We start from the raw sequence: 24,744 nt of genomic DNA, 5'->3' as shown, positions 1-24,744 counted from the left end.
GTCCAACACGCATCTCAAGTGCTACGCTACCTTTGCCTACGACGACCATCCCCTTGCCACCCACGGCCAAACCGAAAATACCGACTTTAGTGGGGATGAGATAGTTCAGCGTTCTTCGGCTTTTGGGATCATCATAGATCAGGGCCGGGGTTCTAGTAAGGGGAATAGGCTTCAACTCCCGTCGTGGTTCCACAGATGAAGGCTCATCAACGAATTAACTGCGCTAATATATCCGTGCCGGCAAAGGGGGATATAAAACAGACATACATGGGAAAAGAGTGGATTTGATAATAGTTATTCCGATCCCGTGTGTAAAATATGTACGAAGATTCGATGCGGACACCTCAAGTTGTAGAAAAAGCTGATGAAAAATACCTAACATATCAAGAAACGCAAACTGATGGTTTTACACTGTTCCCTTCCTCCCCATGTTTCCTCTCCCATTTACGCAAAGAGAGGCTCGTTCGGCCTCTTGACGAGGCCTTCGACGATGCGCTCCAGGTCGTCGAGCAGCTCGGCCGCGACGCCGATCCAGTCCTCGAAGGTGACGATCTCCAGGGTCAGGCTGTCGCCGTTCACGAACGCCTGGACCTTCCACTCGCGCAGCGGCTCGAGGTGCGGGTAGACCGTCTCGAGGCGGCAGGCGGTCGCGGGCCCGAACGACAGCTCCTCGACGTGGTACACATCCTGGTGCACGACCGAGTCGAACCACCAGCCGTCCGCGGCGCCCGGGTCGCCCGTCGCCGGCCATCCCGGCCCGCATGCGCGCGCGATCTCTGCCAGCCCCATGCCCTCGTGCTGCGCGCTCGCCACGTGCTGGTGCTGCACGAACCGCAGCAGGTCCCCCGCCGTCCACCCCTCGCCGAAGCGCACCCGCACCGGCACGTACTGCCACGTCGGCCCCATGACGGCGTCGGCGCCCGCCAGGTCCGTGCTGCGGCCGCTCACGACCTCGCCGAACACGACGTCGCGGAGTGCGAGGCGGCGCGCGAGGCACAGCGCCCACGCGGCCGTCGGAATCGTCGCCACGGTGACGTCGCGGGCGCGCGCCGAGATGTCGAGCGTGCGGACCACGGCGGCGGGAGTCCTCGCGGGGGAGACCGGGAGGTCGGGGCGCAGGACGGTCAGCGCGCTGCCCGCGAGCAGCTCGCGCCAGTAGGGGATGCTGCGGGGGATGGCCTTGCGGACGACGTGGTAGACGAAGGAGGAGAAGGGGACGGCGTCGGGGACGGGGGCGCCGCCGACGTACAGGGCGGCGAGCTGGCGCAGCAGGCCCGTCAGGCAGATCTCGTCGTACTGCGCGTGCGAGATGCGCACGGCGAGGCAGCTGCGCGACGCCTCGCCGCGCACGAAGAGGAACTTGACGAACGGCGAGCCCAGCGGCATGCGTGTCTGCACGTCGACGTCGCAGAGCTTGTGGCAGAATGACGGCACGTCGCCCTCGATCTCGTACGACTCCACCGCGACCCGCAGCGACTCCAGCACCACCCCGAAGCACGACCCGCCGCGCTCGACGAAGACCGTCCGCAGCACCTCGTTCCGCGCCACGAGCTCCTGGCAGCTGGCGAACAGCCTCTCGCGGTCGACTGGCCCGTCGAGGTGGAAGAGCTCGTACCGCGCCGAGTACCGCGGGAGCCGCGTGGTGCCCCTGACCGCGATGTGCTGGAGCGGCCGCGCGGGGATGATGTCTTTGATCACGAGGTCGTCCCGGGGGAGGACGGGCCGGACCACCTCGGCGATGAAGGCCTCGGCATCCGGGACGTCGAGTAGTGAAAACGGCGGCGGGGGCGGCTCCGCCGATTCGACCGCGGGCTTCCCCTCTCTCAGGACCCGCGCCATGTCGTACAGCGTCCTGTGGCTAAAGATCTCGGGCACGGTCAGCTCGAAGCCGTCGGCGCGAAGCTCCGACACAATCTTCATGGCTCCGATGGAATCGCCGCCGAGCTGGAAGAAGCTGTCGGTCAGCCCGATCTCGTCTTCACTGATCTTCAATATCCGGCTCCAGGCCTGCCGCAGCCTCTTCTGCTTCGCCGAAGTTGCCGAGACGTGTTTTTGCCGAGGGCCGGTGCTAGAGGTGTTGGCGTGGCTCTGACGTTCAACCAAGGTTATGGTGCCGTTCGTGTCGTACTTTGCGAGCTTGCGAGTTCTGTAAATCTGGCCGTTGCCATTGTTGCTAGCCTGCTTGGGATGCGGAACCGACTCGAGGCCAGCATCACCAGTAGTAGTACACCGTACTAGGAGCTCTCCTACCGCGCCGGGGGGTAGCAATCTTTCCGTGTTAAACGGGTTGACTATCCACGTCTCGGACACCTCGCAACCAGCCGGGAGAAGAGACGCTACGGCTGAGCTCGTCGCGCCGACTGTAGACAAGCGAGCGACTTCAGCCGTATCCCCGTCGGTTAGCAGCTGAAGCTGGCCGTATTTTGCGTCCGGGTTCTTGATGAACTCTTGCGTAATATGTCCCAACTGCCGAAGCATCTTTTCCATTTGCGGGCTTGCCACTGTCTTCGAGTCGAAGCTCGCCATGACTAGGAATCCTTGCGGGTCGAGAGAGCACACCAGCATCAGAGCGTACGTGTTGAACTTGAGTGCCTCCTGCGCCGCCTCCGCATCGCCAGCGGGGACGAACCCGTCGGCCGGTTGTTTGCCGCCGGAAGCCTCCGTGTCGGCATCGGTACTAGGGTGCAAGACCAAACCGGTTCGTAGTTCGCAGGCTTCCCGAGCATCTGGGCTCAGGCGCCTGATGTGTTGCAGGCCGAAGTGTTCGTGAGGTATACTAGCAACGGACTGGTCGTGAATCTCTTGTAAATACTCCTTGACCGTGGTGTTCGGGTCGACGGCAACTCGGACCGGTATCGTGGCGATCATGGGCCCCTCGATCTCTTCGACTCCCGGGATAGGGGCGTTGCGTCCAGTGAGCGTCTCTCCGAATACGACGTCGTTTGATGCCGTGTAAGTCGAGACCAAGGATGCCCAGGCGCCACGAATGATAGTGGCGATAGTTATGCCAGCGATGGGCTTCCCGGTGTGTATATAGTGTTCTAGGAGGGAGTCGGCTTGCTGCTGGTAGCCTGGGTAGGGAAGAGGAGGGAATTGCTCGCCGTTGGCCCCATCTAAACGCTCTCTCCAGTACTTCTCCGACTCCCCACGATCCATGGTCTCGAGGTAGCTGATGAAGTGCTTGAATTCAGCCGGCCTCTCAGTAGTCAGATCGTTGTGTGCCCTGTTAACACGTTCGACTACTAGAGGCATCGACCATCCGTCGTAGAGCGCGTGGTGCATCGTCAACACGAAGTACGAATTCCCATTGTCTCTTTCGTTCGTAACAACCCCGTATCTAACCAAAGGTCTACCAAGTTGGACCGGGTCACTCCTATCCTGCACTAGGTAGTCGTTGAGGCTCTGCCCTGATAAGCTCTTACAGCTAAAGTCGTCTTTAACCACAACCTGCATCAAGCCGTAGTCGGGCACCTGGACAATCCTGGTCCGGAGAATCGCAGAGTTCGCAGAAGCTGATTCGAACGCCTTCGCAAGGTTCTGCACCGCCGTCTCGTCTTCGAGCTCGATTACACGCTGCGCAACGTAGGCTTCGCTCACCTTGGCTGACAGAGCCATTAGCCCCTCTTGTAGAGGCGTGCACGGGTACACATCTTCGATTTTCGACGGGTCGATGTCGCAGAGGGCAGCACAGTCGCGCCGGGCATGTTCTTCGGACCATCCGCTGCTAAGGAGGGAAAATGGCTTGACCTCGATATCCGTGTCTCCAGACCTGGGCCTCGCTACGAGGGCCAAGTTCGACAGAACCGGGTTCGCGAATATATCGGCAACCGTTAGAGCGATATCCTGCGCTCGGGCCTGAGCGACTAATTTCATCGCGCGAAGCGAGTCTCCTCCTAAGCTAAAGAAGTTATCGTGAGCGCCGACGTCGATTTCTTGACCCAGAATTTGGCCCCACAGCTGGGCGATGCTCTTTTCCATCGCAGTCGAGGGCTCCTTTCTAGGAACCGTCGCGGCGGCGAAGCTAGCGATATCTTTCCTGCTTAGTGAGTGCCCGAGCTCTCGGAGTCGTTTACGGTCAGTCTTTGCTGATACAAGGAGTGGCATGATTTTGAGCGGAATATATGCCGCCGGCACCATGTATATGGGGAGATTTTCTGATAGTGTGTTGTTCATATCCGCAAGACAGTCCAGCACCTGGGGTGGTAGAGAGCCGAGGAGAGACTCCGACTCGGACACGAGACCTGCTCGTTCCGCGATGAAAGCAACCAAAGTCGGTTCTCCAGCCGGTCCGCCAGGCCTAATCACTTCGGCGGCCACACGCGTGCCCGGTGGCAGCTTGTCTCGCATGTTGTACTCGATCTCTGCAAGTTCGATCCGCTGGCCACGCAGCTTCACCTGCTGGTCGCCGCGGCCGACGAAGACAATCGTGCCGTCGCTGTCGTACCTCACCAGATCGCCGGTCTTGTATAGCCGGCCTTTCCGGCCGGCGTGCTGTGGGCTCCCCGCAAGTAGAAATCTTGGATCGTTGATGAACACGGCATCCGTCTTCTCCGGGTCGTTCAGGTATCCAGGCCCGACTATGGCGCCTTCGACTAGGAGCTCGCCCACGGAGCCTATCGGGACGAGCTGGTCGTGGTTAGAGGGGTCTACAATCCACAGCGCTCCTCCTACGCCCCTGCCGATGCTAACATGTCCCTTGTGACTCTCCTTGCCGACATCGCCGTTGACAGCGCAACCGACGGTGCACTCGGAAGGGCCGTACGCGTTGATCACTTTCGTTGTTTGGCTCCAGGATGTTGCGTCGCCCGCCGAGATGGCTTCGCCGCCCAGTCCCAGCACCTCGAGCGAGGGTATGATGTCGGAGTCGAGGACGCGAGCAACGGACGGCGTCATATGGGCCATGTTGACATTCATGTTCCGAATAGCGCCGCTAAGGTCGTTCACCCGGTCAGCGTCCGACGGGATGCACAGACACCCCCCAACCGAGAGGGTGCAGAGCATGCAGTCGATGCAAACGTCGAAGGCGTACGACGCGAAGTCGAGCACACGCGAATGCGCACGGTATCCAACTATGTCGGCACGCGGTATCGCTCCGCTAGAGTAGTTTCCGTGTGTTATCACGACACCTTTCGGCTTACCCGTACTCCCGGACGTGAACTGGATGTAGAGATTCGAAGTCGCCGGCACGAAGGGCAGGGGCGCAGAAGCATCGTAGGTACCGAGATCCTCGTCGGATAAGATGAGGCGGGTCGCACTCGGCGCGATACGATTCCCTAGATTTGCTTGTAGCTTGGATGTTATAATCGTCAAGGCGCCGGTCTGATCGACGATGGTGCGGAGTCTCCCCTCCGGCTGGCTCGGGTCCATCAGCGCGAAGGCTGCTCCGGCTTTCATGACAGCCAGCACGGCCACAACTGTCCATCTCGACTTTTCGAAGCATAACGGCACGGTTGACCCGATGCCGACGCCTACCGACACCAGATGAGCAGCAAACCGGTCCGACTTCGACTGCACATCCTCATAGGTAAACGCGCCGTCCCACGAGTGAATAGCTGGTCGGCCGGGATCGATTCGGGCTTGTTCTGCTACCAGGTCATGCATGCATACTTCCAACGTCTCAGGAACTGGCGTGTTCCAAGCCCATATCTGTTCCAACTGCTCCGTTGCTAGGCCATCCTCCTCGGTATCCGTCGGAGGCGTCGTTAAATGCCCGCTCGAAGTACCCTCGTCCGTGATAACGGAGTCGGTATGGGAGTGTCCCACGCCATTTCGGCCCATTACCATCTCCTCTCGCTCTGGGGACATAACCCGCGATCGACGGTCAGGACTAGGGCTTCGCAAGTAGCTTGAATTTTGTAGATGTGTAAGTGCTCAAATAGCGATATCGTATAAGAAGCAGAGTCTACTGATCGTACAGTTTCGCCCCCCATGAACTGGTGCAGAGTGATACTTAGACGGACGCAGTTTTAAGCCCAGGTCTCCGACGCACTAGAATGGAAGGGTTCTGGTATGATTCTTTGGGGAAGCGGATGTCCCGAGCGAGCGCTTGGACGAACGAGGCGAGAGTTACTGAGTGAAAATAAGAGCGTAAGTACAGGTCTACGGCTTAGGCTATGGAAATGTATTTATGGATTCAGGAAGAGTCTAGCCGGGCTACCTACCTCTCTTGGAAGCGCCGATGAGGCAACTGGCGCGGAGGTCTCGACGGTGACATGGCCACAGGGGGCGTGTATGGTGGGCTCGAAATTGCTAGACACCTACAAAGTGTCCGGAGAGCGAGGTAGAGAAAGGGGATGATGCAGCAAGCACATGATGATAGTTCCATACCTGTCTCCATTCTTACCGACAACGGCAGCTGCGTTTGCTATGGTCTACCAAGAACTGGGGTCGCCGAGTCGAGTTGCGCTCGCTCGATGGAGCGACATTCCTTTTCGGCATTAGGACCCTGTCGATGGGGGGGGGATGGTGAGGAGGGGGGCGCCTCAGAGACGGAGAACTAGGGTCCATCAACAACTATCTAGCGCCACCGAGGGCGGATCAGATAACTTTAAACGGATCTGATAAACCGCGCTTGTATGTAATCGAATAGGGAATCCGGCGGGGGCAGGGAACAAGTGGCTGGAGCTTGGTCTTGGCTACACGCTCGTCATTACAAATACGACGGTACATGCTTCTACTAGTAGCAGAGCCAAGATGGTGTCTGGGCTGGGAGAGATGGGCTGGGGGAGGGAGTCTCAGACCGGCTGGCTGGCTGACTGGCTTGTTGGGCTTGCGCGTACTTCCTTTCGTGCTTATACACGAAGGTCGGTTGAGGTGCTGTTAAACCCGTGACGAGAAGCAGGCTGACTTTGTTGTAATACCGTTCCGCGTCTGTTGTCCAACGTCTGCTCTCTTTGTAGTCTGCCATGAGGTGTGTGTGGCCCCTTGCTTCTGCCGACTTGGCTTAACAAGGACACCAGCTACACAGTACACATTTCGCGCCAGTATCTCTCTATTCTCCTCACAGCCTATTATTACCTCCGAGCCCACCTGCGCCGTAGACTTACAAGCGCTAACAAAGAAGAAAAAGAAAATTAGCCACCTCATCAAGGGTCACCCCCTAGCTAGTCTCTCGTTGCTGATACATTCTAAAAAGGCCCCACGCCCCCGAAAAAGTTGGCAAGGGAAAGAGGCGTGAGGCGTTGGGCCGAGGTCCCGTAAGCTATGGAGCATGTCTAAGCATGTCTAAGAGTCACGGCTTGCCGGGAACTCGGACGAAATCTTGGGGGATTGAACAGTGTTGATGGAGGATTTGAGCAGGCTTAGCTACAGGGATCCCTACTACTGATGACGGCCGTGGCGGATTTACGTACATACGTGATGGCGACATGTTGGTCTTGTCCGTCGCCGATTCTCCCGAGCCACATGCGGAGGAGAAAGGGCAGGAAAAGTCGTAGCGCGATATTTAGCGTAGCGGAGGACCCGAGCATCGCCCTCCCCGGCTCAGGCACCTCGCAGGACGGGGTTCTCGCCTCACCCGTTGCCTCTCGGCATCCTACCTAGAACCTGAGATCTCAAGCGAGCAGCGTCGCATCGCGCGGGTCGGCGTTAGAAAGGCACCTAGGACACTAAATCATACGGACGTCGCATGTGGTGGACGAGTCGTCTTATGATCTTCTGGTTCGGGAGCATGTGTCAGCGGGTCGGTTGGGATGGGTGGGCAAAAGGGTTTGCATCAACGGGTAGACAAGTGTGACTGTAGGTGCGGTAGCTCGGCGATGGGGGTAGTGCCGAGGAAGAGGTAAGAGGTAAGAGACATGGACATCCACCTCCCAAGGAGCCTGAAGAGCGAGCGAAGGTCAAGTGCCTATTTACATCACCTACCTACATACCTACCTAGGTATGTAGAAGTGATGGAGAGGAGGGGGGGATCGGCGACGGAGCACAGAACAGATTCGGATCTGGTTATGCCTATCCAGGATCGGCCGGCGTCTCAACCTAGAGTAGGTATGTACCTCTTAGGTAAGTAAGACGAGACTGACGATCTCTTTGATGGACGCACATGGATATGAGAACCCACGTCCAAAGCCGACTTCGGCCAACTGGCTGCGCAATACAGCTGCTAGTTGACTACAGTCCGATTTGGCGTTTATTTCGCTCAGTTAATTCATCCCTGTAAATTTTTTTTTTCTTTCCCTCCTCTTGTCATCAGGGATCGGGGCCCTCGGCATGTGTGCGGACGTAGATCCTTACCGAGTGCCTACGACGACAAGTTGCAGATAGATTAGAGAGAAAAGGACGACTTCTTCCCACCAGCATCTTACAATATCCACCATTTATCCCTGGGCCGCGATCTGGTACCCATATTACAAGTCCAGTGCACGCCCTGCGAGTTTCGTGTTTAGCTGATGGTAGCTTTCCTTTCTCTCCCTCTCCCTCTCTCTTGGGTAGTACTCTGTACGTAATTAGACTGCCTGCGACGTTGACCCTCACTCACTTACGCCCATGCCATTCCATTCCATACCACACCACACACATATGCATACCGGCCGGTAGAGCCTCGACGTCGTCACCTTCCTCTATCGATGTCCCCGGGCACCTCTGAAAAAGACTGCGCGCCTCACTAACTGGCGTGACAATGTCCCCAAGTCGAAATTCTACTACCTACCTACTTAAGGATAAGGCGCATACCCAAGGAAACTATCTAGAACTAGCTGAACCACCCTGGCAACTCAACCTGCTTCGTTCGAGTATGGGGCCGCGCATCTGAGCACGGAGCATCACAGTAAGTCGCGGAATTCTTCAGTGGGGGGACGTGGCATCACGCTTAAGTAGCGGCCAACAAATGACATCAGGTAATAGGATGTTCGTACTAGGGGGCAACAAAAATATCGATAGCATTTTATGCGCTCGATATCAGGAGGCGAGTGCCTCCACTGGACGATCAAGTTTGGGCATCTCTCTATTTAGATTATGTAGGAGATCTAGATAGCGCCTTTGGGAACGTAGTGCGATGCTCATACCTGCCCATCACACACGCATACGCGTCTACATGCAGACGCTTATTAGGTAGACAGCATTTGTTTTACAGATAGAGCTAGCTAGTAAGGAAGCAGTACCTAGGTCTTGGTTAGCCCATGCAGTGATCCGGCAGGGCCCCCAAGCATATTAGCATATTAGAGCCAGCACCGTGGCGTTCAGTGCTGTTAATATTTGCGAGCGAGCCCTTCGGGCGCGAGACTCGGCGATCGTCGGCGACGACTGCGGTGCTCCCCACTGCTCGGCTCGAGGCTGTATTAACACCGGGGCCGCCGGCGATAATAGCGACTGTGGGAGACAACCGGATGCGTCAGAGCAGCCCGCATAGGCGCAAGGATCTGTGCTTAGTCAACACTAGGAGGAAACCTGTTGTAGTCAGCCTTCAGGATCGAAGCACGGCAGCATGTGGCTGTAAAATAAGCAAAGTTAGTTAAGGCCGTCAAGTGTTTCGTCTATGAGGAGACTTCACGGGATGCCTGTGGAGGTAATAGCTCGGGGAGTGCGGGCGCGTCCGGGCGCCGTATGGTCTGGCGCATTAGTCTCGTACCTATGTGCGTAAAGCTCCTTTTAGGATGGAGGGTGAGCGCAGACAAATGAGCGCTGAAGATGATATCAGACGCTCTGAGCAGTAGATGGACCCAGACTCGACCATCTGACCCCGTTCGCTGCTCGTTGCGGTTCTTAACTACCTCGTAACTCTCTAAGACCATAATCACGAAGCTAACAGAGAATAGTTATGAATGAGAGTAGAGATCGGCACTGATACAGTTTGAATATATATACACAGCGTGGTACCTAGGTCTCTAAGTAAGACCCCTCGTTATAGGAGGGATACTACCGTTCTGTTTGCTCTCCTCCCTGTCTGCATCTTTACAGGGCAAAGACTAGAGACCTTTTTCGCAACCTTAGACCCGATATCACCAGCGAAATCAAAATTATAGGCGCCACCCTACTACTAGACGGCTGTATAGATGTCATTCATTATAGTTTGGATGAGTCCCGTGGTCCATTCAGCCGGGTCCACCCATGCTTGCAAGTTTGCGTCTCGAGGACTGAAACCCCCGAGACTATATATACAATCCATACCGGTGGACCGTGCGGTAATGGTATATCTATAAGTACAGATGATGGGCGTGTTTAAATGTGCTGCGCAAAGCCGAGTGACGCGTTACCGCCGTTAAAGACGACGAAATTGCTCTTGAAGAAGATGTCGCCATACACCTGCAAGCCAACTGGTGTGGATTGAAGGCCACCAAAGCAATCTGTATCAGTTAGTGACGTTTGGCGACGGATGGTACGCATTGGGAACCTACTCTGAGCATCAACTTGAGCGAAGTTGATCAAGTCACCTTTGACAGTTGCCATGGTTCCGCCAATGTCCAACTGAAGGTCAGGTAGCTCTGTGTTGCAGGGAAACGTGAAGCCTCCCTGCTGCTGGTCCTCCTGCGCGCCGTCGACTTGAGCATAATATGCTTGTGCTACTGCAGGATCGGCCAATATCAGAGTCGTGCCGGTGTCGGCAATCGCCTGCGCTCCGGCCGTAGAGGTCTGTGGGTTGCCGCCATCGATAGCGAACTTCTCGCTCGGAAATTGCCAGAAGCCATCCGTCGTATTGACGGGGACCCAAGTCAACTCGCCACTGAACTTGGTCGTGTCTACTCGACCGAATTCATAAGCACCTGTTGCTTGGGGGCGAAGATCGGCGGTGAACAGGGGCTCGGCTAAGGATGTCATGATATTGTCGAAGAATGTCTTCTGAGATGTTGGCTGTACGGTATTCAGCTGGCTAAACGCGAGGCCCAGCAGACCATCGTTGGCACTGTCCTCGACGAACGACCGAGAAACTGCGGTGGCCAGCTCTACGGCTTGCTTGGTGACCGTAGCACCTCCAACGTCCACGGTGTCGGTGCCGACGATTCCAGCCGCCCCCGAGCCGTCGCCGTAGGATATTTCGAAGGAGGCACCCTGAATACGAGAGAACGTATTGGACTTGTTTGCATCGAATATCTGATGGCCCGTAGTTGCTGCTTCGCTGAGCAGCGAGTTGAAAACCCACAGGTCAGACGACCCAGAGTCGAAGTCGAGATTAACAGTCTGACCACCGATTTTCACAGGAGACAAGTACTCGACGTCGTTGGCCTCGGGGGTCGCGGACACGAGGCCGGTGCCATTCGTCAGGGCCCCAACCGTAGTAGAATTTGAGCCGGCGCCATGACGCCCATGTCCCTTCCCGCGCGGCTGCCGCTTCGTGATCATATCGTTCTGTCGCTGGGCTGCATCGGTAAGTGAGGCTGGCACCGGCATGCGGTACTTTCGGAGGGTTTTGAGCAGAGCTCTCGGACCATTGCGGCCGCTATAGTTCGGGTTTATAGTTCTCTCGACTTTGTACACGCCTCGTTTCCGGATGGTCGCTGGGGACGCAGAGGCTAGGGCTAGCAGGCTCAAAAGCAAGACAACATTCGCCAAAGACGGCATCCTTCTAGACTCCGCGGAGAAGAAAAGGAAGGGTAAAAAAAAAAAAAAAGGAGAGAAGAAATCTACAGGTCCGTATTACCACACCAGGTGGGCTTAGCGAGAGGAAACAGGTGTGCTCAAGACACAAGTCCAGCCAGGAAAGGTCGGTTAAGAAGTCGAATAGGCCACAAAGAGGGAAAGCTGACGAGGCCAAAGAAGGACCAAGTAGTGAAGGAGGAACAAATACGAGGGAATCTACGAATACAACGATTGAATGAAAGTTGTCTCGGACAACGAGCTGGTCGGGGGTGGAATAACGATAAGAATAAAAGGGAACTGACGAGAGCCAAGAGGTCGGCTTTTATACCTATGCCAACAGCCAACAGCACACAAGGGAGGGACAAAATTGAGGCACTACGGAGACTACCTAGGCGTAGGCAAGTAATAGTTAGCATAGCGTAAGGAGCAGCCCCAGTAGACCACCATTCGACCAACATGGGTATCGGAAACAAGCTCTAGCCAAGCTAGCCAAGCCGGCCAAGGCCGATCATAGATGTGATGCGGATCGTGTCTCGTGTGGGGATGAACGGTTGGCACCCTGGATGCGAATTGGAGTTGCGCCGCCCTGGTCCCTCCGTGCGCGTAGGAGACGAGATCCACTAGGAATCGTCTCTTCAACCGGTAAAACAGATGGTGTAGCATGGCCAGTGGGGGCCTGCCAGGACAGACCAGGCGAATTCGTAATGGGCGGCGCTGGTATCATGACTCGGAGCCGGATAGAGTCACCTTCACTGGACCTCGAGCACTCGAGACTAATGCAGGGGCTCTCGCGCCGTGGCTGACGGTTCCTGTCCCATTGCGCCGCGATGGCAGAGCCGACGCACCCGTCCAGTAGCGCGCCGGAATTTCTTGCCGGCAAAGCTCCCGAAGCAAGCGCCGCAAAGGCGACGTCTACCTAGGTCCCAAGCTCACTAGACCTAGCGGGTGGAGGCAAGCCATTACTATCGGAGCGAGTTCTTTTCTTTGACGCGCGTATGCTGGCAGAGCAATCAGCAAGCGAGTGCGATGTTATGATGATCAACCCATAGTCCGAACAGGCCAAAGGAGGGTAATAAAGGGCTACACCACCAACTCACTAGAGGTCAACTTTAAGCGTCGAAGGACAAAAAGAATACCTATCGTAGGAAGCGAACCGACTCGGTCATAGGTACAAGAAAAGTAGGTAAGTATAATGAACAATACATATATAGTAAATATTGCGCGTAGGCTGGGTTTTAATCGCGTCGTTTCCAAGGAGGGTCGTTTCAGTGGAACTACAACGGGGTAACTGGGGCAGATTACTATGGCCCCCCCTCCATTAGCAGAGACCAGGGAAGACGTACCTAGGTAAGCAGCGGTGGGACTGCGAAGAAGAAGCGAGAAGATATGGCGGTGCTAGAGAGGCAAGTCCTCCCGCCTATGAGCGGCCAAGGACTGGATCCCAACTCTCTGCACCGAGGTTCCGGCTTGTTTCGAGAGCAACCCAAGGCGCAACCTGGGCTTGGTGACGGTGTGAGAGAGAGGGAGGGGGAGAGGTGACGGACAAGGTGAGGGACCCTCGCTCGCACGGATTTGGAAATGGATGTAAAACCCCCTACCACATGTCTGCTGGGGACGGCTGCAAACCTGCCGTGAAAGATCGCATGGAAACCCCTTTCCATACCTGTCGCAGAAAGATAGAGATGTCTACACTTCCTTAGCTGGCAATGTAGGCTCATATATATAGCTTCCTATGCGACGACATGGCGGAAACGGCTTGTTTGGCTGAGGGAGGCGAGACTCCCGATTTGCCTACGACCATTTCGTGAGCCAATCGCTAACCAGGCTCGGCTGGAAAACAAGAGCCAACATCTACTGTTGGCATCCATCGGGTAGGCTGGGCGCGTAAGGCAATGTAGCTGATAGGTGATCTCGGGGGCTTGATCCCACGGTCTCGAGCCAGTTCACATCGAGCGTCTGTCACCGTTCAGACCACGGCTCCGGCGGGTTGTCGAAGAAAAGCTGCCCAAGGCGGAAAAGAATAGATGGGTTGATGGTTTTTTCTTGGTGCCGAGTGGTTCTGCCTACTTTGCTCTCTGCTGATCGTATGTGCCCAATGCTACGTAAGCCACCTACCTCTACCAGTATATTAGGTACCTACCTAGGTACTTACTGTCGACATTATGAGTATGCCAGGGACTGTTCCTATCTTTAGAAAGAATCACTACCTATCTACTACACGTGTTTTCATAATTCCGTTCAAGCAAATCAACCTCAAAATACGATGTGGTTACTATTTGAGTAAACTATTAATTGTTGGTATATATCGTGCCATCTCTCCGTATAGCACTTGGGGATCTACACAAATACATACTTACCTATCTACCTAAGGTATACGTGGGTAGGTACCTAACCATAGGTACCTCTACACATATATCACGTGATATTCTCCCCAGCCACCGGGGGAGGGGCTGGTGAGGGGGGGATGAAAAAGATCAGCCACCAGCCGCCATCTGCCATCTGATCTGCCCACTCACTTTAACCACCCGGTCCCATTTCGTTTTCCCCCCATCACCGTTTGAAACTGGCCTTCAACTTGCCGTACTGACCCCGTCGGCCCCCATCCTCACATTCCCGCTCTACCGTATCTGACCACAGCAATCCCGGGGCTTGCGAGCTGCCCACATCCATGCATACATCCTCCCGACCGCTAAGGATATCCAAACATCCCGCTTGGCGGCGATAAGTACGGCAAAATAGCGAATTCCCATCGCCAGTCTTTCCATCCCAGCTGGGTCGGGTCGGCCCGTCCAATCAGCTCGGCGTCGCCCAGTACATGTCCTCTTCCAACTCGCCAGGCATCATTGCTGCCGTCGTTACCAACACCGCCGCCGCCATCCCCGCCACCGCCTCTCCTGCTATCCCGACTTATTCTACCCCGACCTCGAATCCGCGGGCCAGATCCACTTGCCCGTGCTCACCATGTCGGACGACGGCGTCGAGGTCACGGCGTCGCGCTCCCGGCGCAATGCCGACAGACGAACCCCGCGGTTCAGCTGGAACCTAGCCTACGAAGAGACCTTCTTCCGGTCGCTGTGCGAGTCGATGCAGATGGGCTTTAAGGAGAATCACAGCTTCAAGTCCGGTGCGTGGGAGCGCGCGGCCATTGCCCTCCGCGACAAGCACGGCGCGTATCCCGAGAAGAGCCACCTGATCAACAAGGCCGACAACGCGCGCAAGAAGTTTCGCATGTGGAGGGGACTGCGGGAGGACCCCGAGTTCCTGTACAACCCGAGTTCTAGGATGGTCACGGCAAGCGAGGAGGCGTGGAGGAGGCACTTCGAAGTCAGTGAGCAACCACTCCGCAGGATACCCTAGGGAGGAGAGTCGGGAGAAGGGCGTTATCTACATAACGGAACCCATCGCTAACCGTAGTGACTTGTAGAAGGAGCCGCTGTCGAAAGCGCTGAGAGGCCGGCCATTCGACCACGAAGAGTATATGGAGATTCTGTTTCCCGACGTCGTCGGCTCCGGCGGTGCTCCTAAGCGTATCATGAAACCGAGGCGTAGGAACCTCGATGGCAGTCTGGGAGGCAGACCGAGTAACGCCGACTCGGTCACCATCGACCCCACGCTCGACTCGAGCATGTACACGCAAACGCCCACGCAGACCCCGCAGCAACCGCAACCAGCTGCCCAGTTACCGACGCCCACGCCTTCGCAGCCGATGCAGAGGCTCTCGACGACCACCATCCCCCCTCGCACGTCGGTAAATGCCAACCCAGCTGCGCTTACGCCGCCGGACGAGCACACCCCCAACCCGCAATCCCAGAAACGGCCACAAGCCAACTCGAGTCCGAGCTACCCGGAGAAGCGGCGAGGCAGGCCGTCGCGGTTTTCGGCCAACTTCTACACGCAGCAGCCCACCAGCTCGCCGAGCAACTCGTCCGTCCTCCCGCCCACGGCCGTTCCTTCGGCGCCGCACGGCATTCACAACTCCTTCAACCCCGCCGGACTCGTCGAGGACGGCATCTTATCTCTAGCCGAGGCCCTCAAGACGCGCAGCCCGCCCAAATGGCCGGAGCAGGCGGTGGATATTTTCTTCCGCGACTTCGCCGACGAGGATGCTGACCTGCAGCTCAAGATTGCTGAGAAGGCTCTGACGGACGAGAACAAGGCCATGGTCTTTGTCAAGATGACACCACTGCTGCGGCGGCACTGGGTAGGCCGGCTAAGAGAAGTCCACATGCGAAACCAAGGCGGTGGAGGGTTGGGACGAGTCGGCGAGGAGGCTCCTTAAAAAAAAGAAAGGATAAGCGAAGACGAAAGAAAGGGAAACGTCAGAGAAAAAAAAAATTAATCATTCTGGACCATACAAAACTCCATCCTGGAGACGGCGCGACTCAGCAGACGGAGTTTGGAGTAGGGGGGTTACTTGACGGCAGCACAGACGCTGCAGAGAGCGTATTATATTGGCAAAGCCTAAGCGGGAGTTGGGACCCTTGAGGGTTTTTGTCCCGAGGCGTAACGTTGCTGGCTCGAAGCTAACATGACTCTGTATTGTTTTGAAGGCACTTGGTAATCATCGTGACCCCACCTCCTCGATAGCGGGCTCAGCTTACGAAAGTGGCGTCCCGCTGGCGGAGTTGCTAGCGGAGTTGCTGGCGGGGTTGTAGTCGGCGACAGGGACAGGTTGCTCCTCCGAGCACGAGGACACCTCCCTGTCCTATGAACGAAGTTGTCAACGCTGTCGTCTTGCTGTCGTCGGACAACCTTGATCGGATTGCAGACTAAACCTCTCAATACAAGCATTATGTCGCTTTAGTATATGTATGGCTCTGTTCTATAACGCGTATGTACGTAGGTATGTACCCCCGGAGAGCCTCCCCAAATATGTACACACCTCCTAAGCTGCTATATAGTTATGTAGTAAGCTACCTCATATATATGTATTCACACACACACACACACACATACACATATATACAGGAGGTAAATGGGCAATTCGTGCTTCCATCTATCAATACACGCGTGTTTCTCGACTCGTATCTCACCCTCTCCAGATACGTCTACCAGCAAAATCTAGGACAAGGCCTAGATAAACTCGGCGTCGTGTCATCCCATGTCCTGGCACAGGGTGCGCAGATTAAGCTACGACTGGAAGATACCGACCAGGACCTACCCACCGTCCCGCTCACCGTCCCCATCCGAGCCACCGCTCAACTACCGTCGCGACGTCGTCTAAACATCAAACTACCGTCCTCAAACCTAACGAATCGTAGAGCCACCAACTCGTCTCATTTACCATAACCTATTTTCGCTCAGGGATGTCTAATTGGACCCGAGCCCCGCCACCAATTCCATCACGCCTCTCGTCGCCTTCCGCAACCTTGTCCTCCCATCCCTGCCCGCGGCAGCAGGAACAGAGCGCCGAAGCCGGCCTCCCCTATACCCTGGCGAGGTCGGAGAGCGCGGGGCGTCCATTCGCGGCTCCACGCGGCCGTCCCGACGCAGCCTCATGGGCGGCAGCGCGTTGTAGCGCTCGAGCCGGCGGAACGGCACCTCTGCCACGCCGCCGCCGCTGCCGCCGCCCTCGTCGGGGTAGTTGTACGGCTGTAGCCAGCCCGGGCGGCGCTGCGTCGGCTCGACGCGCGGGAGCTGGACGACGAGGCGCCGCGCGAGCATGCCGCGCACGGCGCTGAGCGCCCAGCGCTCGCGCACCTGCCACCAGGCGCGCTCCAGCTCCAGCTCCTGCTGCCCGCCGCCGCCCTCGTCCGAGGCGGGCGCGAGGCCCAGCCGGATGGTGACCTCGCGCAGGGCGGCGAAGCGCACGAGGTCCGACAGCGCGGTGCAGAGCTCGGCCCAGGGCCCCGGGGCGTCGCGCAGCCGGTGCCGGTGCAGCGCGTCGAGGGGCAGCGCGAGCGAGAAGGCGAGCGAGCGCAGCTGCGCCGCCGTCGTCGCCGGCGACAGCGCCAGGCACGCGTGCGCCGCGCCCAGGTCCGTGAAGGTCAGGCACACCGCGGCGTAGAGGCCCGGGCGCGCCTCGAGATACCTAAGTTTGGGGGGGGGGGGGGGGGGGGGTGGTGAGCGACCTCGGTTTTCTGCGGCTTGGGGCGCAGTGGGGAGGGAGTAATAAGGGGATGCACACTCACGTTCTTTTGCACGCCAGGAGGATGGGCAGGAAGAGCGTGCGCCTCGGAGACGACGGAAGGCTCCGACGTGCGGGACTCGCCTCGGCTCCCGCCGTCGCTTTCGCCTTCGCCTCCTCCTCTTCGCAGCGCCAGTGCTCGTGCCAGGGCGACGAGAACCGCGCGGCCCACCTCTCGCCCAGGGCGAGCGGGCGAGCGCAGGGCCGGCGCGGGGCGTCCCGGGCCTGCAGCATGCGCCGCAGCTCGTCGAGCCGCGCGTCGGCCTCGCCGGGCGCCAGGACGCAGGGCGCGTGCGTCAGCCGCCCGCCGCGGAGGAACACGTGCTGCCGGAGGCCGGAGGCCGCCCAGCACTCGCCGTAGATCATGTCCCGGATCTCCAGCGGCAGGCCGCCGAAGAAAGTCGACCCGAGCTGGTGGTGCGCGGTCGCTCGCATGCGAGACCCGTCCGGGATCCCAACGGGCGACGAACCGAGCCGCAGCGACATCGCTCTGAATTTCCCGTCTGTGTGGTCCGTTGTTGGATGGGTCGGCAGGTGTTATCCGGCGAAAGCAGGATCGCTATCCCAGCTGGATGATGTGAAGCTAGTGTTATCCTTATACCGCGGCGCCTTCGTCTTCGTAGAGACGGACAGACATGCGAGCTACGTCTACCGGCTCCGCGGGGCGCCTCTGCGCATGGTAGGTATGGCCCCCATCCGTTTCCAGCGGAGACTCGGCTTACCTATCCCACGAGAGAGACGTCTCCTCACTGGGCGATAGTCGCCAACAGTCTGATCGAATGATCCCGATAGGGAAAGGGACCATGGCCATCGCGCGGCGAAGGGGAGCGAGTTGCTGCAAGCCCTGGGACGAGCATCACGCCCTATTGGCCGCGTGGCCCGAAGGAATCGTGCAGCTCTAAGCGCGCTGTCTGCCCTACGGTCCTCACGAATGCAACCTACTATACCCTCCCCTGCCCCCGCGGTCGACCCAATCACGACTATACCTCGTTGACCGGTGCAACGCCGGAGTCCAAAGTTGGGGTAGTGTCGATGCTGCAGACAAGCCAACCGCTTCGGCGCTGCTGCGCGGCGTAGGTGATACGCTCCGATGCGGCGCCGTGCCGCACCCTCGATCTAGTCGACTGAGCGAGGAAAGGGAGAGATGCCTGCGTTGGTTGTACTCCCACACCTGTTGGTCGACGCATCTCTTCCAAATGTCACGGTAACAGATTGCGGCACGGCGACTATGCACACGACATAGGTAACGTGGGTGGGATCAAGGGGGGTATATAATATGCGGAAACCTACGGACCTACGGCAATAACTGGCCAAAAAACGATACGGCCAGAACAGCGTGATGCGGGTGCCAAGGAGTCTGTTCAGATGCCCGAATATGGTCATCCCTCAGGACAACTCAGCCTCCAATTAGTCAACGAGTAGATGCTGCCTAGTGATGTGAACATTCTGTTGGGCGTCATGCGGGCCTCTACACGAACCCCAAGGCAACCAACACCCGATCCTGACCCTACGCCGTCCCGCCCCCTCGTCTCCTCAGAAAAAGTCTATCAGATAAGGATTTGGGATATGCCTCGCCTCTCGGGTCGGGGTGATGAAGCAGTGACTCTGCTGGCCTTTCGTGCGCGTCTCCCACCTGAAGTGTTCTACCTCACCCGGCATGAATTGCCAATAGCGCAGGGGAGGTCGGCGCACAACCCTGAACGGCGCCTCCTCCTCCGCGTCGAGGCTGTGCATGTTCGGTGGGTCTACCCTGATGGGAAGCGGCGGCGGGAGCTCGAGTGTGAAGTTATTCAGCACTCTGAGATCCCTGAGCTGAGCCACGACGCGTTGCTCGGGAATCTTGCGCCACGGCCCGCGGTCGTAGATGTCGAGAGAGATGCGCAGGTTGTGCAGGCACGAGATGCGTCCTAGCGCCTCCCACAGCTCCCGAACCCGGCTCTTGGGCAGGTCGGTGATGAACGGCGCATATTCGTGAAACCCCAAGTTGAGCGTCAGGTCCAGGTTGCGGATGTGCGAGACGTGCGGCGAAGGACTGTAGACGAAGAATCGGTGGGCCGTGTAGATATCGTTGAACAGAAACTGATACGATTCGAAAATGGATTCCACCACTTCGGGAAACCTACACGACGCGTTAATTAACCAGTTGCCCCTTTTTAGAACATACACATATACGCGTACGCATATGCATGTATGTTACAGCATATCATAATAAAAAATAAACAAAGGGGGGCTAGCTTACATGCGCTTGCACACCAGCATCATAGACATGAAGTTGGTCTGGTCCACAGATTTTTGCCTCTCATGTCGTATTCTCTCCTCGCACCGCCAGTGTCGGCTACCCCAGGTCGAAGAGAGTCTCTTCTGCCACATTACCATGTCACCTGCACGTGAACTAGGGATCCTGTCCACTGCCACGAGCGTTAGCATCGAGTAGTTTTACCTTTATCAGCTAAGAGCAACGGGCGAAATCGTGGTGAAGTTCTTGGCAGGGGGGTAGCACCGGGACGACAAGAAGGGGAAGAAGACCCGAGGTTTGCGCACTGTTCTTCTGTATCCAGTCCAAATCCTCGTCGTCGTCGTACATGACGCATCGCGTGTTGCTCCAGCGGCCCTCCTGGAAGTGGATGTGGCGCCCCCTGGGCGAGTGATAGGCGTCTTCGTAGGGGTCCCTCCAGACGAGATCATAGATCATCTTGCGGATCTCGATGGGGACATCTCGGAAGAAGGGGCTGGACAACTGCAGGTCGAGCGAGACCCGGTCGCCGGCGGCAGTATCGGGCGTCGGGGCCGGCTCGTCCCGGGGCTTTTTACTATGCTGGCACGGCGGGGAGGCGAGATCGCTTGGCCGCCTCCTCTTAGCCAGGCGAGGGCGAAACAAGGCCTTCACCTTCAACGGGATGTCGATGGCCATCTCGGCAGAGTGCGTCCGCTAGGTAGAAGGCTACAGAAAGACGGAGAAAGAAGGAGGAGGCGGGGGGCAGGAGGGGGAAGAACTACATCTGCGGACGAGAGAGAGGAAGGAAGAGGGAGAGAGAGGAGGGGCACTCAGGGTGGTCTCAACACCTACCTATATACGGACGAACTACGAGCGCCTTAGCAGACGCTACCTATGTGTACAAAGGAGTTCGGTAAACAGCTTAGGAGTCTGCCTAATGAGGACAGGAGGACGAAGGGGAGTGTGAGTGCTCACACACATCTCCGGAACGGGCCAATTGCCGTGTTGGGTCGGCAGGTTGAGCACATGGCACGTTGGTGCCACCGGCATCGTTATCCTGAAGGGGGGGGGGGACTCGACGCGGACGAGAATGACATGTCCCACGGGCGCGGGTGCGGGCGCGGGCGCGGACGTCGGTAACAGAACCGACGATACCCTTGCCTGACGGATAGGCCAGGTCACGATGACGAAGAAGGCATCATATTTCGAGAAAGGCTCGGTATAGCGGCGGAGCATCGTCTTGCCCTAGCGCAGTCACAGGCCACGGCGGGAGAGCTGGCGGCCTGCTCAGATGGTGGAACGGGGTCGAGCCTGTCCATCTCTATCTCTGTCGGCTCGGCTGGGGATGGGTTGGTTGGGTGCTCGGGCACAGGTTGTTGGTGCCTCCGATGCCACAGGTAACTTCTATAGGTAGGGGAGAAGGTCTCTCGGGTGGGTGGTACAGACCTATCTACCTACCGGGTAAGCCAAGAGATTCTCTAGCCTCGATATACGCATAGGTATGTAGGTAAGCATTGGAGGGGAGTTGTACCGTGAGAGGTCTAGGTAAGTACCTAACGTGGTACTTTCCCACGTCGGGGTACATCGTCCTGACCTCGTTACATTGGTGCCGCTCGCGTGGTATCCAATTAATACCTCCCTCCCGAGGCCACTTGGCCAGTCAAATATTCCGAAGGCTCCCCTCCATGACCCACCTAAGATAGTCTTGCCCTCCCTCAAGGTACCCGACCACGTACTCTGGTACTTCCGTCGTCTACCGCCTATCTGGCCGGAGGTACCTGCCAGCATTTGTTATCGTCGGTATCGGAATGGGTCGCATTACCTAAGCGCGTGACGGCACTGTCCAGCCAATCTTTTATTCGCCCATCCGACTTCTACGACCTCCCGTGCCGGTGACCCAACAACCGGCTGCCCAAGCTAGTCAGGCGCCGAGTCATCCGCGTCGTGATCACCAGGAACCGCGGCATCTCTGGGGAGCCTAGTTTGGGCTGTTGACGCATTCAGAGAGGGAGGATTGCGAAGGATGCTTCCCTCCCCCTCCCCCTCCCCCGTACCCTCCCGAACCAACCCAAAAGACATCCTGTACTGCGTGGCTGACCGAGGAGGACGGATTCGGGTGATCCCTTGGCAACCTTCGTCCGGGGGGGAAGGGGCAGGGCAGGGCAGGGCAGGACAGGGAAGTTCGGGTCCGGTATGCGGTTATCAATGTGATATCATCACCATGATATCCTTCAGCTTTCTCGGAGGAAGAGGGGGGGGGGCGCAGGAGGAGGAGGGGGAGAGAGGGGAGGGAAGCGTAGCTGGCGAACTCGGTTCGCATTGCCGCGAGGGATGTCTGACAGCCAAATGTCTCATAGCTCGTGCCACCTACGAACGATCATCTTCGTTTTGCTTTTTCCTCTCTTCGCGGTGCCACATCTCCTCGGTATGCTAGAGCAGCACGAAGTACGCCACTGCTACATCGCTCAGCGTCGAGGCTATATACTCGCCTGTGGATTCTATTCTACATCTGCCTATCTACAGGAGGAACTGGTGTCTGCGCTGGCTCAGTCTTCGCCGGTTTCGTGAACAGATGACGAGCTGCCTCCCGCACGCGCTGGCGCCTCCAGCCCAGCTTACGGCCTGTCGGCACGTATTAACCCCCTCTTCCCTCGCAGGCCAGAGATGGAGCGCGCGCCGGACGGGTCGAGAAAACAGGGATCGGAGACGTTTCCTTCTATGCGTCATTGAAGGATCCGAGACGCATCGAATGGGCTAGCCCTACCGCCGACGGGTCCCCATGCCCAAGGGTGGGCCACGATACGGGCTCGATGTCATGCAATGTAATGCATCTCCACATGCCGCATGTGGTCCCGCACACAGCCGACATCCTTACGCAACTCGATGTCTTCGATCGACCGCCCAGAACAAGGCCGACACGCAGCACCCCACCTCGCGTAATGGCAGCGCCGTAGGTAGGTGTATATACGATATATACGTCTACGTGGGAGTCGTGTGTTGAATCTCGGCCTTTGAAGCGGCGGCAGTTCCCACGCGGCCACCACTCTCTCCTTTGAACTGTGTTGCGCGAAATAATTCGCGAGTCTACCTACCTCCTTCAGTCATCGTGCTCGGCCAGAGCCTCGAGGGAGCGAGAGCGAGAGATGGGAACCCCGTATCAAACTGGGGGGAGGAGGAGGAGTCATAAGCAGGGCCGCCCAATCGGCACCCAGCCTACCACGGGTAAAACACCCAACCTAAGGCACACATATGCCCGCCCGAACACGGTCATAACTTAATCTCACCGGCCGACGACTACGCGCGAACAGGAGTTCCTCAGGACTACGCGCTGCTCTGACCGCCAAGCCATCAGCGACATTACACACCTACAAGCTTTCCTAACGTACTTAGGGGGGAGCGGGAGCGAGGGGGAGGGATGTTCGCTGACCGGCCTGGCTACTGCAGCTCGGGTCGGAGACGCGAGCACCTCTAATCGATACCTGTCAACCACACCCTCTCGGGGATTACCCCGTAGGTTATCGATCTACCCTCTTCTTCTCTCACCATCATTTTCATGTTGCTCCCCCCCCGCCCTCCCCCTCTCTCCCCCACTCTTCTCGCTCTCGTCCTCCTCTAACAGCGAGGGGTGCTCGCTATCAAACTCGCCCGCGCTCTCCATCCACTTCCCGCGTTCCCTGCCGGCGGCGGGAACGTCGTACACGAATATCTGTATGCATGTGTGCGTGGTGGTTGGGGGGGGGGCCCTGGTCAGCGCTAATGCGCGTGATAGACGGCGATGATGGGCTTGAATAAGGGGGAGGGGGTGGCGACGCGGGCGAGGAACACGCACGTATTACCTTGCCTACCTCTCCCTCGCTCGTTATACCCTACCTGCCCACTCGCTCTCCCAGGGCCTCGCGTTCCCTTACCTATCGCGGCACCCGCTGGCGGGCGCGCGACGCAGCTCTCTGGGGGCGTTAGGCGACGCTCGGGGGCTGAGCGTGGCGGGAGATTGGCTAACTGGATGCGTCGGGTGTGTTCGACGACAGGACGAGCGCGAAGGCGAGAGGGAAGGGGCCCGGTGGAGTCGATGCCGGACCCCTTCAACGACCCCGAGGTGGACGTCCCAGACAGGCGCCGATCCGTTTGGCCCATCTCTCTCGCTCGCCATCTCGTCCCCCACTGGGCGATCTACGATCCAGGGAAGCAGCTCGGTGAGAGATATGCCGCCGGTGGTATCACGCGAGTGCGGGCGAGCAAGGTTGAAGGGAGGTAGTGTAGACGGGCTCTGCATGTGTGCTCGTCTATATGTATGTAAGTAGGGAGGTATGGTAGGTAGCTAGGTACGTGTGTATGTACGCTCTGTGCGTATACACCTAGGTACTTATACGGCTGGACATGTAGGGATGTATGATGCGTCGAAGAAACATGCTCAAACTACCGAGAGTCCCTTCTACGCTCGCACTCCAAGGCGGCGACGAGTTGCTTATCATCACCACCATCCCTGCCAGCACGTCCCTCCTCCATCCCTTCTAGTCATGATATCGCTACGCGATTTTCGCATCCCCATCCCGACGCGCACATTGTTGCTCTGTGCTCGGCTCTATCCTCGTAGCATCCAGATCGCCAGCCCACCTACTTTCCCCAGCAAGGTGGCGCTAGGGGATGAACAGTCTGCATAGAGCGATGGCCATGCATGGGGGACGTGTGTGTGTGTGTGTGTGTGTGCTCGTATGGATACAACCGGTATGTAGGCATAAGGAGAGACAGACAGACAGACAGACAGGCTAGCAGGGAAGACGGAGATCGAAACCTATGGCGCATCCATCCACCCACGCGCGTACATGATTCCGCCCACACACACCCACAGGCTATGGAGTAGCATCATAACAGGCCCCCCTCATACCCCATG

At 57.7% G+C, this 24,744-nt stretch overlaps 5 protein-coding genes across 5 annotated transcripts; 1 reads left to right on the top strand and 4 right to left on the bottom strand.

The window, feature by feature from the left end:
• Nucleotides 1–13: 13 nt before the first annotated feature.
• On the bottom strand, nt 14–6,167 carry GGS23DRAFT_390677 (non-ribosomal peptide synthase). Its single transcript, XM_051513512.1, has 3 exons — nt 6,162–6,167; nt 5,990–6,069; nt 14–5,845 (listed from the first exon to the last, which is right to left on the bottom strand). Exon 3 carries the CDS (start codon nt 5,803–5,805, stop codon nt 445–447), a length of 5,361 nt encoding a protein of 1,786 aa, XP_051367522.1. The 5' UTR covers nt 5,806–5,845; nt 5,990–6,069; nt 6,162–6,167; the 3' UTR covers nt 14–444.
• Nucleotides 6,168–9,941: 3,774 nt separating this feature from the next.
• On the bottom strand, nt 9,942–11,694 carry GGS23DRAFT_390544 (acid protease). The gene is made up of 2 exons (XM_051513510.1): nt 10,332–11,694; nt 9,942–10,280 (listed from the first exon to the last, which is right to left on the bottom strand). The coding sequence occupies exons 1-2, from the start codon at nt 11,491–11,493 to the stop codon at nt 10,156–10,158; spliced, it is 1,287 nt and encodes a 428-aa protein (XP_051367521.1). The 5' UTR covers nt 11,494–11,694; the 3' UTR covers nt 9,942–10,155.
• A 2,036-nt stretch (nt 11,695–13,730) lies between these two features.
• GGS23DRAFT_588416 (Myb/SANT-like DNA-binding domain-containing protein) lies at nt 13,731–16,464 on the top strand. Its single transcript, XM_051517547.1, has 2 exons — nt 13,731–14,835; nt 14,936–16,464. The coding sequence occupies exons 1-2, from the start codon at nt 14,473–14,475 to the stop codon at nt 15,788–15,790; spliced, it is 1,218 nt and encodes a 405-aa protein (XP_051367520.1). The 5' UTR covers nt 13,731–14,472; the 3' UTR covers nt 15,791–16,464.
• Nucleotides 16,465–16,519: 55 nt separating this feature from the next.
• GGS23DRAFT_617635 (uncharacterized protein) lies at nt 16,520–18,508 on the bottom strand. Its single transcript, XM_051520886.1, has 2 exons — nt 17,643–18,508; nt 16,520–17,542 (listed from the first exon to the last, which is right to left on the bottom strand). The coding sequence occupies exons 1-2, from the start codon at nt 18,122–18,124 to the stop codon at nt 16,822–16,824; spliced, it is 1,203 nt and encodes a 400-aa protein (XP_051367519.1). The 5' UTR covers nt 18,125–18,508; the 3' UTR covers nt 16,520–16,821.
• A 490-nt stretch (nt 18,509–18,998) lies between these two features.
• GGS23DRAFT_390173 (uncharacterized protein) lies at nt 18,999–20,645 on the bottom strand. Its single transcript, XM_051513509.1, has 3 exons — nt 20,180–20,645; nt 19,878–20,046; nt 18,999–19,757 (listed from the first exon to the last, which is right to left on the bottom strand). Exons 1-3 carry the CDS (start codon nt 20,547–20,549, stop codon nt 19,172–19,174), a joined length of 1,125 nt encoding a protein of 374 aa, XP_051367518.1. The 5' UTR covers nt 20,550–20,645; the 3' UTR covers nt 18,999–19,171.
• Nucleotides 20,646–24,744: the final 4,099 nt, after the last annotated feature.

This window comes from Durotheca rogersii (genome assembly GCF_024521655.1).
Source record: "Durotheca rogersii strain YMJ 92031201 chromosome Unknown GGS23scaffold_42, whole genome shotgun sequence".
Taxonomy (NCBI): Eukaryota; Fungi; Ascomycota; class Sordariomycetes; order Xylariales; family Xylariaceae; genus Durotheca; species Durotheca rogersii.
This window is presented reverse-complemented; position numbering and strand designations above follow the sequence as displayed.